Below are 10,603 nucleotides of genomic sequence, written 5' to 3' on the forward strand. Positions count from 1 at the left end.
CTTAAAACATAACATCTATAATCTATAAATATAATAAAAAGACAATCAAAAGCATAACATTTCATCATTCAACTTTTTAAGAAAATTTATCAAGCCACATCATCATTTCTTATTTTGAAAAGAAAAAAAAAACAAAAATGAATTTGTAAAACATTAAATGCAAATAAATAACATAATAAACATTAAACTTTACCCTATTTAATTCTAAAATAAATTAAACAATAATCAAAAATTAAAATACATACTAAATTTTATAGTTCCACGGTTATTGTTGGAATAAGATAAAGACAAATAAAAGCGAATAGAGAAAAATAACTGAAAAAAATATCTAAGAAAAAAATGCAATGTAGTGCAAGAAAAATAAATAATAAGCAAAGAAAATAAAAGATCAAACACATCATGTGACCCATAAAAAAAATAGAAAAACAATGTAAAATGTAAAAAATTAAAGAAAAAACACATCACGTGAAAAAAAAATAGAATAACAAAGTAAAATATAGAAAAAATAACATAAGACCCCATTACGCATCAATAACCAAAAACAAAAATAGAAGCACAAACGTAGCAATATTCGTCACAAAATAATAATAAACTGTGGCAAAAGTTTAGTAACTTATGGCCATATGCAGAACAATAAATATATTTTGATGATATGTTATGACAATATACGTATTGGTAAATATTTTTTTTCTTACGAGTCCATTTTGTCGTAGGGCTCAGTATTATCAAAATCCGGCCTTGTATAACACCACCACCGAACATAACTACCCCCGTGAATTTCACGGGTAATAAAATTAGTTGAAGCATAAAATGGGTTAGAGATTTACCTTCTCCGAATTATGATGGAAATTGTCCGAAATTCTGAGTAAACACGTCTGAGTTGCAGCCAATATAAATAGTGCGGTGGTAAACTTTGGTGCACAGGAGGTTTCTTACCCTATGTTACTTGGGAGTGTATTTTTAACCTAAAGGTATGTAAGAAAAGTTTGAGAACACCATCTTATTAATAAAACACAAATTCACACGTGTATTCTTAAATTATGAATTTGAGATATATAGAAAATTGGATATCACCAAAACGTAGGAGAGGCGGTTATTAAGAGACCAGTTTTTCTGTGTCTCTTTAGGTGTGTTTTGTAACATTTTTAGTATTGGTTGTGATTCACATTGATTATCTCATTTTGTATATGTTTTCATAGCTTATATACTCATTCTTTTTAGATTGTAACTACTTTTTATGAGTAAATCATTTTACAGTATGTTATATGTACTCTATTACTAATGCTTTTGATATTATTTTTGCTTCAAATTGTAAGCTAGTATTTTAATTAGTTAGGGACGTGAAGCATCGATCTACTTTTACATCTAGCATGTGAAATTTGTACACATTCATCTCTTGTCTCGTTATGAGCAAAATTGTGAATTTTTACTTATGGCTTTCATGTAAAAATTCGTTTACATTCTTGTATTTCCTAGATTGTCATTGTATAAATGTTTTTGACCTGATTTGGCCCAACCTGACATTTACCCCAATTAGAAAGATGACCCGACATTGACTTGAAGTATAACCTCGTCATTAACTAACTTTATAACTTTCACTGTTAATAACCCAAATTCAACTCAAACTGGTAATATAATCGGAAAAAATCGACCCGACAATGTTTTGAGGAGCAAGACCAGACAAATGATCAAAATGACCCGATTAAATATTGAGCTTGATAATTACCCGACCCGACAATAACCCCACCCAATTAAAACACGATTCGACCCAACCAATCAATCAGAATGATCCGGCCCGACACCGACCCAAACTAAAAAATGACCTGACAAACCCCATACTCCCTCTATTTAACTCCACTTTACATGTTTCCTTTATCACGTTTGTCAACGCGACTTTTACGCGGTAAATATCTTTAGCTACATATTTGCAAAAATTATAAAAGTTGGATATTTTTAATGTACTCTTAAAGACGAATCAAATAAGATCTCACATGAATATATTTTAACTTATATATCTCCCCCCTTATATATAAAAGTGTGTAAGGAGAGTTAAGGGTGTGCATTTTTTCGCAAAAATTGGTTGGATGAATAGTTCAACATTTCTTGGCATTTTGTGGTCTTGTCTTTTTGTGGTTTTGGTGGTGTAATTGGGCCAAGCTTGTTGCCCTTGCATATTGTTTACAATGGCCTTTCATATTTTGACCGTCCATAAACATTAAGCTTTGCTTTTTGGGCACGCATTTCCCTTACTAGCCTTCTTTATTGTCCGTGCATGCAATTGATGTAATAGTGCACAGTTGAGCTCTAATTTATTAGATAATTTAAATTATTGAAATCGAATCGAATTTGCTATCGCGGTTTTATTGATGGCATAATGAAATTAATTTCAATTGAATTAGGAATCTTTTATTAGTAATCTACGTAATTGAATCGAATCGAATTAGCAATCGTGGTTTTATTCAAGACATAATTACATTCATTTCAATTGAATTAGGAATCTTTTATTAGTAATCTAAATAATTGAAACTGAATCAGAAATCGCGGTTTCCTTGAGGACTTAATTAAATTAATTGAAATTGAATTAGTAATCTTTTGTTGTATAGCCTCATGCAGAAACCCGTTCCGAGGAAACTCGTGTCGGGGTACCTTATTGCCCGCGACTTATACGGCTAGCCTTTCCGTTTGTTGTATTGTTATGGTTTAGTGTAATGACTCCTTCTTCTCTAGCCATTTTTATTCCCTGCGCATTGTGTAGTCTCATGCGTAAACCTTATCGTAGCTATCTCATACCGGGTTGCTTAATTGGCCGCACATTATGTCGTGCAAGGGGGAGTTAAGGGTGTGCATTTTTTGGCAAAAAATGGCAGGATGAATAATTCAACATTTCTTGGCATTTTGTGGTCTTGTCTTTTTGTGGTTTTGGTGGAAAAAAGAGGGAAAAAATAAAAGAACAGGGGGAAGAGAAGGAGGAAGTGTTTAGGGGAGCAGGACAAATAGTAGGAGGAGAAGAGGAAGAAGGCGAATAAAAGTGGGAGGAAGGGGAGAGGTATGGAGGTCGACAAAGAGAACACGAGGAAAGAATAGGAGGCAGAGACAGAAAAATGAAGAATGTGAAGGATAAGAGAAAAGAAAAAGAGGAAGGGAGAGGGAGCGAGGGAGGAGAAAGGGGAATATATGGAGGAGGAGTACGGGAAAAAATTGGAGGATTAATAATATGAGAGCAAGTGGAGGAGTGGAAATGGAAGGTATACAGGAGGAGCAAGGGGAGAGGGATGGCGGTCAAGAAAGAGAGTAAGGCGAAAGAAGAGGCGGAGACGAAAATTAAAGGATGCGAACAATAAGAGGAAAGAGAAAGAGGAAGGAAGGAGGAGATATGGAGGAGGAGTAGTACTAGGAAAATATGAAGAGAAATATGAGAGCAAGTGGAGAAGGAGAAGAAATGAAGGATACATAAGAGGAGGATAGGGGAACATAACACGAATATGGGAAGGAAGGGGAAAGGGCAGAAGGAAGACGACGAAGTTGAAGAGGAGGATGTGGTTTAGGATGCAAGGGCACTAGAGCTAAAAGAGGGAGAGAAAGATTAAGACGAGGTAGAGGGTGAGTAAGGTGGGGGAAAAAGGAGGAGGAGAAGTAAGAAGTGTTCAGGAGAGAAGAGTGATTAGTATGAGAAGGAGCGGGAAGAGGAGGAGTGATGTTACGTTATTTCACAAGCTACAAAATAGTACTAATGTCTTATGTAATTCATGTAATTGTGTTATTTGACAATTAATCATCTAAGTAAAAGACGTAGTTATATTCGAATATTCATGCTCTTAACAAAGTTAAATACGAATTATTTATGAATGGCTGAATTTTTTTTTTTTGCAACCGATTCAACCATCAAAATACTATAACACTAGTAGTTTAATTGGTGATCAACACTCAACATGTTTTTTTTGTTAGTCGAGTAATTGTGTGATATTTCTACGGGTACTCGGCGTAGAAATTTCTTCCAATATGGTGACGACAAGGTTAAAAACATTCAATTTCGGCAATTCAATCGGCATGGAGGAGATGATGAATGGAGTTTTGGGAATTAGGTTTTCTTTCAAAGAATTGAGGATTATGACCAACGAATTTAACGACGATAATAATGTCGTTAAAACTCAGGATTTTGATCTATACCTAGCTACAATTACGCCACAATCTCAAGCTGCGGAGATTCAACATGTCACTGTTAAAACTCAGGGTTCGTCTTCCTTTTTACTTTTCCCCTTTTTATTTGTTGTTCTTTCAATTTAAGTAGAACACAATTTCTTTCAATTTAATGATTATCCTGGGGCTTCAAGTTTAAAGGTTATTCGACCATATGTAGATTGGAATGCCTGACGCCACGGGACTTCGACCAACTAGGTTATTGATAAAACCATTTGATTACACTTTAAAAATGACAAAACAACCATGGTTTAAGTCAGCAACCACCCGCATTCCAGAGGAAAAGATTTTCATAGTTTCACTTCCGAACAACCTACCTCTTAAGCGGGACATAAATTCCAAATCATACCTCTTAACGGAGACAATCATTAAATAAAGGAGGGAGACATTCTCTCAAATATACAATCATAAATAAATTCATACTCTAATAAGTCTGCAAGATGTGTATATCAAATGTTGTAATCCTGAAAACAAACTTTAAGACAGCTTAAACAAACAAAAATAATCAAAATATTCAAAAAACAAAAGGGAGGGAGGGAGGGAGGGAGGGAGGGAGGGTGATCACTAATCAGACATTTGCATACAAAATGCAAACCAACAGATACATGTAAAAACAAATGGGGGTAACCTACAGCAACTCGAACCAAATAAAGAGTATGGTGTTGATTTACAGGTTTCGAACTATTAACTTTTCACTCCAGCATTTTCAAGCCATGGCCATGACTCCTTGAGGCAGTGACTTTCTGAACCGTTAGGGGTGCGTAAAAAAACTCAACTCAGGGAGGCTATTACATTACAGTGTTAAATGTGCATTTTTCGTGTACCTCTTCATTTTTCATCAGGGTTCTCCAGCTTAGGTACCTGCTCAAAAGCAGATATTTGTAGTCAAGCATTTTTCTATAGAAAACTAGATTCTTTGTTCGGCAATTTGCTTATGCTAGGTGAACCGTGAATGGCTAAAAAATATCAAACTGTAAGAGAGCTGTTTATATGATCAAATCTTTAGTACCTTCTTAAGTTGGACTTTGGAACTACTTCCAAGGTCACGGCGCTTCAATATCTGGAAAGAGCATACTAGGGCTTTGTCGACGCTCAAAAGGGCGCCATCATTGTCGAACTCCCCGCCATAGTTTGGAGCTGAAAATATCGTTACCAATCTTCGGTTGGCGAAAAATTCATATCCATCTTCTACAACCTGCATTATAAGTGGAAAATTAACGCTGATCATACCCCTTTTAATTCAAGATCTTGAATTATCAGTTTTCGCCTCATAAAGCACAAGTTACAAACTGTGGTACTTCAACCCTTCACTTTGGTTGTGTGTGTCGCATATCTAGCACTCTTACCTCTCGACTCTTGCAGCTTAGTCAGAAAAACCTCATATGTCTTAAACATAAAGGTACTGAAGGTTAAAGGAAAAAATTCTCAGCACAGAAATTCTTACTTGATGAGCACGACAAATCAGATCAAGATCATTCTTTTCTAAGAACTCAGCAACGACATCAGCCCCAAATGTACAAGAAACGCCTCTATCACTGTCTGCCCAGCCCTCGACAGTAGGATTTGGATCTGACCAAAGAAGGTCACAAAGGAGACCGTTATCTGGTATATCTGTTGGCCTTTCAACTTCATCTATTTGTTTCAAGCTCTGAAGATCTGGAGACAGGCCACCATGCATGCAAAATATCTTTTCATCAATAAGTGCAGCAACAGGCAAACAATTAAAGCAGTCGGTGAAAATCTTCCATAAACGGACGTTAAATCTTCTTTTACATTCATCGTAGAATCCATAGACACGATTGATCTTTGCATCTTCATGGTTTCCTCGCAAAAGATGAATCTTTTTGGGGTACCTTATTTTAAATGCTAAAAGAAGACATATCGTCTCCAAGCTTTGCTTGCCTCGGTCCACATAATCTCCAAGGAAGAGGTAATTTGAAGATGGAGGATAACCCCCATACTCAAAAAGTCCCAGAAGATCCTGATATTGACCATGGATATCACCTATGGGAAGACATTCACAATTTCACATTAAGAATGCTGAAAATAAAAAGGAAAACTTAATTTAAAAGCAAATTTGATTGTAGTTAAGTTGAACTCTATACTAGAAATCAATATCAGCGAATGAGGTAAATTGTTCTACAACACTCATACGAGCTTAAACTACATGGTCCTCACACGGACTATATACTACGTGCCAACATCGAAGAAGTATGTAATCAAGTAATCTTGTATCACAATTCTCAGTTTCCCACTTTCCCCTACTACATTACTTTGACTCTTCACTTTATTATATTACCGGATGTAAGACAGACACTTTCCTACGGGTATGAAATCGTAGTCACCCTTACCAATCCAACACTTCTCCTTGCTCAAACAGAGATGTCCTCATGACAAATAGGTATGTAACCATGTCCTACACCGATATGGGCATATGGCCGTACTGAGTTTGATTAACATTGGCTACACTTGAATTCACCCAAAAAGACGCCTCCCCAAGATCCGCTTTTCTAGAGAATACATGCCCCCACCACCGACCCTGAGTTGAGATCACCTGTCCCACTTTTATGTCACATCACCTTAAGATCTTGACACATCATACTTAAGTGATGGGACACAAGATGAGACACGAAATGGGACATAGGATATGCACTGCTCAAAATCCAAGAAACTTAATATCTCCCCAAATTCACAAAGAAAATCACCATATTTGACCAATTCCAAGACTCAAAATAACACAATCAATCCAATCAAATTGAGCCAAACCCATTTCATCACATACAATCAACATGCAAATAAATGCAATCTTCCACAGAAGAAATGAACATAAAGAAATGACTCGGCCACCCAAATAATAACAAAAACGTAACTTAGTTGCACATAAGGAAATTAAAAAGTCATAACGGAAACGTAAAGAAATGATCCAGTCACCCAAACAAGGAAAACATAACTAATATCCACAATCCAAATGACAAATATAAATGTCTCTTAACAGAAACGTAAAGAAATGACCCAGACACCCACATAATGAATGAAAACGTAAAGAAATGATTGGGACGGTAAATTACCACAGATCCTAATGGGGGCATGAAGCTTCAAAAGATTAGGCTGAGAAAGGAAGATATTACGAGCGTTGACACATAATTGTCGAATCTCTCCTTCTGATAATTGAACCTGTTTTCCACCTTCACTTTCTAATAATCTTCTTATTATATCATCTAATACATTCACATCCATCGTTCCTTCCATTGTCATCATCATTTCTTCAATTTTCTTTTTACTATAATTTATTGTATCCCTTTTGATATTAAATCAAAAGTAATTATACAAAGAAACCCATTAAATAAAAACAGAGAAATTTCCCAAAAAAATGGAGAAAAATGAGAAAGAGAAACGGGATAATATAAGGGGATGTTTGATGTTAGATATAGTCTTTATAATGGATGATTGATTAATTCATGTTAGAGGGATGACCAAGATTTTTATTTGGATTAATTAATTAAGGTGGCATTTTCTTAAAAATTAAATTATCATAAATTATACTCTATAAAAGTTGTATAGTGTGACGGATAAAAAGTGATCCTTAAAATAAAAATGGTCACTTTTAAGTTTTAACGCAAAATGGTCCTTATATTGGATAGAATGGCCATTTTTTTCTTTGTTGCATCATATAACGGTGGCACACAGGAAATAGTAATCCATTATTAAATAATTAATAGACTACTAATGCGAGTAATTGTTTACAAATAGTTGATTAATGGGTAAAGATTGGATTAGAAGATATAGAAGAGTAGACTAAGAAATCGCGTTATTTGTCAAGTTGAAATACTTGGTCAATGTATTTGTATGAAAGTAATACGTGCTTCCCTCGTCTTGTCTTGTCCACAATTTATCACTCTCAGATTGTATTTTTGATGTTGACAAATGACAATTGTGGAGGGAACACAAATGTGGTTATTTTTTTTTAGGCGTACTTTTTCACATACGAATTTTACTCTTTCACATATGTCTTTTACCATATTACTCTTGTCATTTTTTTCATCACTCATCCCTTCCTTCATCCCCCTTCGGCCTTCACCACCAAGTCACTAACACCAACCACGGTCTACTCGTTAACAAACTTCATCCAATATTGTCGTCGGCAACCTCATACTGATCGACTTCACCCGCCGTCCAACGTCGACCTCCCCCGCCTTGCACACTTCCTCTCCCTCTACATCATTCCCCTTCTACGTACTCTAAGATTTCAATAAAAAAAATCGATGATTTATTTGCGGTATTTGATTGTCCCTACATAATGTGTACAACATTGACTATCAAGACTCATCAAAAGTGTAGCAGTACCGAGAGTGTATTGCATTGACAAGCACAAGACTCAGAACTTCAAAAGTTTATCTATAGCATTGTAATTGCTATATAACAAAACTAATTTTTTCAATTTATAATTGCTATATAACAAAACTATTTCTCTAATTGCTGAATTATAGTTCATTATTCAAATTTTTAGAATAATTAGATTCGATTTAAGGAGAAAATGCATATGTAAGACTTAGTTTGTCTAGGTTTAGGAAAAAGGTATGCTATGGAAAGTTAATGAAAAATTGTATCTGAAAGAGTAAAGTCCGTATGTGAAAAAGTAAGAGGTTGTTTGGTTACCCACTAAACAATGCAGGAACTTAAATTCATGTGAATTGCAAAATGGGTATGTTGTTTGGTTACCCCAATTCACATGAATTGGAAGTTCCCATGAATTCCAATTCCTCCACAATGGAGGAAGTTGCTTACCTAGGCCCCCCTAGGTAAGTTAGAATGCCTACATGAATTGCACTTCCTCCATGGCAACCAAACATTTTTTTGCAATTCACATGAATTCCAAATTCACGTGTTTTATGACTTCCTAGGCAATACAAATTTCTATATGCAACCAAACGACCCCTAATTCTCGTTTTTCTTTTGGAAGATTTCGTTTCCCTTGTCTCTTACTATTTTGGCTTACTTTTAAAAAAAGAAAAAAAAAAAGATAATTACAAGACGTATCATATTATCGAATATTTAATTAATCAATAAAAAAATTTCTTAAATGAATAATGCTCCCTCATTTCTGGTCTTTTATTTATCTTTGATTTTGGCAAAATTATTAAGGAGATGTAGAAAATATGAACTTATCCGACCGAAAATAAACTTAATCGAGACGTCGTGTAAGACACTGCTCTAAATCAGTCAGACCTCCACACAGGTGCTCCTTGGGTTCTGTGGTCACCGATTCTAGGGTTAACGCGTCCTTCCACCTTTGTTGCACTTCAAAGACAAAAGTGGAAACTGTTCTCAAAAGCATAGGAAAAACTGGAAATATAAGATTGGATTTTTGTATGTTTTGTGAATGATAAAAACTGTAGAAGATGCAAGATTTTATAGGCCTGGTTTGTCAAAGTAGGATTAGGGTTTAGACGGATAGTGTCCGTCTATAATGAGAATTTGTGATTATCAATAGGTCTTGGTATAGACGGGTGGGGCGAACAGACGGGTAAAGACCTCTAATAAAATGGGTAGGGGGACAAGATGGGGCACCCCCATGTGCTTTCCACTTTATGGCAAATGGGTATTTTGTGAGGGGAAATGTATCCGTCTATACGTATAGACGGATAGTGTCCGTCTATAATGAGAATTTGTGATTATAAATAGCTCACCATATGTTATGTACTCCTTTTATACCAGACCTATGGTAACATGGTAAAAAAAATGAGGTTTTTAAGAAAAGAGGGTAAAAGCAGGGGTAAAAAGAGGGAAAAAATAGATGGGGTATGTAATTGTGGGTTTAATTGTAGGTTGGTAGGTGGGGTATGTAATGACATTTTGTATAAATATTAAATGAGTATAAGGATAACTTGGTAATATTGTGGCCCAAATAAGGAATGTTACCATTGATGTGCTACGGTCATATTAGGTAAGTGTTACCATTGGTCTAGTATGGAGGGAGTAAGATACAACAATCCCCAATAAACTAAAAGATTAAGGATTGCTCAACTTTTTCTCGCTCAGTTCATTGACAAAAAAGTGGGCATCTATTGAAAATAATCTTTTAGTTGATTCACACAATTAATTGATTGCACAAATTCATATTTCAGACCGTCATATCCGTCTGAAATGGTCAGACGGATACCATTTCCTCTCACAAAAAACCCATTTAGGGTGTGAGTGGGAAAGCACATGGGGGTGTCCCACCACCTATGTGCTCCTCACTTGTGAGAGGTCTTATTGCGGTCTAAAATAAGGCGGTATTAAGCAAGACAGACTGGATTGATTGACACACAATTCTGTCAAATGGTGAATAAAATCTTTCACACACAATTGATTTACGCAAAGTGGGCCATACTAAAAAAATAAAAAAGATAACATATTGACTAAT

At 35.4% G+C, this 10,603-nt stretch overlaps 1 protein-coding gene across 1 annotated transcript; it reads right to left on the bottom strand.

Moving 5' to 3' along the window:
- Positions 1 to 4,755: 4,755 nt before the first annotated feature.
- Positions 4,756 to 7,624, bottom strand: LOC141647363 (serine/threonine-protein phosphatase PP1 isozyme 9-like). The gene is made up of 4 exons (XM_074455507.1): positions 7,266 to 7,624; positions 5,642 to 6,201; positions 5,207 to 5,392; positions 4,756 to 5,058 (listed from the first exon to the last, which is right to left on the bottom strand). Exons 1-4 carry the CDS (start codon positions 7,456 to 7,458, stop codon positions 5,026 to 5,028), a joined length of 972 nt encoding a protein of 323 aa, XP_074311608.1. The 5' UTR covers positions 7,459 to 7,624; the 3' UTR covers positions 4,756 to 5,025.
- Positions 7,625 to 10,603: the final 2,979 nt, after the last annotated feature.

This window comes from Silene latifolia, chromosome 3 (assembly GCF_048544455.1).
Source record: "Silene latifolia isolate original U9 population chromosome 3, ASM4854445v1, whole genome shotgun sequence".
NCBI lineage: Eukaryota > Viridiplantae > Streptophyta > Magnoliopsida > Caryophyllales > Caryophyllaceae > Silene > Silene latifolia.

Bases quoted from the DNA above. Each gene is read 5' to 3' on its own strand.
- LOC141647363 (XM_074455507.1), bottom strand. From the start codon at position 7,458: ATGATGATGACAATGGAAGGAACGATGGATGTGAATGTATTAGATGAT. The intron at 6,202-7,265 runs GTAATTTACCGT...GTCTTCCCATAG, and splicing joins TGCCCCCATTAGGATCTGTG to GTGATATCCATGGTCAATAT. The intron at 5,393-5,641 runs GTAAGAATTTCT...CTTATAATGCAG, and splicing joins TGATTTGTCGTGCTCATCAA to GTTGTAGAAGATGGATATGA.